Here is a 645-nt window from a genome sequence, read left to right as displayed (position 1 = left end):
ACGGCCAATTCCTGGAGACCAGAAACATCTCGGGGGTCTCTCCAGCGACTGTCCCGCTCAGTTGATGGGCTCATACTCCGAGTAGCGTTTCCTCTGGGCAAAGAGGACCACAAGGCTGCCCACCAGGAGCATCACCATGGGCGTGCCCAGCGCCACGGCCATGATGGAGATGACAAGGGGGGAAAAGGTGTCCCTGGGGGGCTGCCCGAAGCCCAGCAGTGCCGACCTGCGGGGAGGGGCGAGACAAATCAGCCACGGAGATGGGGATCGGCAGCATCCCGTGGGATCACATCGAGATTTCTTGGTGGGGTCCCACAGGGGGCAGGAGAAGCTCTCCCAGACTGGGGGAAGGGTGAGGGTACGTGTCAATAAACTGCCCAACTCCTTCCTAACAGGGTCACTGGAAAACATAAGACTTTTGGAAGGAGAAACAGAGAAACCCTCTAACCTAGCTGTTCCCCAGACCCCAAGTTTATTCGAAAGCGTTGCTTCATGCACAACAGACCCCACTCACCAGCTCAGGTAGCGCTTCTCCTGGTAAACCTTCCCGTCCTCTCCCCCAAAAGAGATATTGACGGCGCTGACGGTGTAGGCACTGCCTACGTCCTCCCCAAAGGAGGCGCGGATGACGGTGGGCACGGGCCA

At 58.8% G+C, this 645-nt stretch overlaps 1 protein-coding gene across 1 annotated transcript in view; it reads right to left on the bottom strand.

The window, feature by feature from the left end:
- Positions 1 to 57: 57 nt before the first annotated feature.
- The window catches only part of LOC104280777 (chromosome unknown open reading frame, human C1orf85), a gene marked incomplete at its 5' end in the record, with an annotated part of 1040 nt that continues 452 nt past the window's right edge, over positions 58 to 645 (bottom strand). Inside the window, 2 exons of the mRNA XM_009878545.1 lie at positions 58 to 226; positions 515 to 643. Of these exons, the coding sequence (XP_009876847.1) occupies positions 58 to 226; positions 515 to 643 (298 nt within the window). The remainder of the gene's footprint in view (positions 227 to 514; positions 644 to 645) is intronic.

The sequence above is a fragment of the Apaloderma vittatum genome, unplaced genomic scaffold (assembly GCF_000703405.1).
Source record: "Apaloderma vittatum isolate BGI_N311 unplaced genomic scaffold, ASM70340v1 scaffold28040, whole genome shotgun sequence".
NCBI classification, from domain to species: Eukaryota; Metazoa; Chordata; class Aves; order Trogoniformes; family Trogonidae; genus Apaloderma; species Apaloderma vittatum.
Note: the sequence above shows the minus strand (reverse complement) of the source record. Positions and strands in the feature narration are given on the sequence as shown.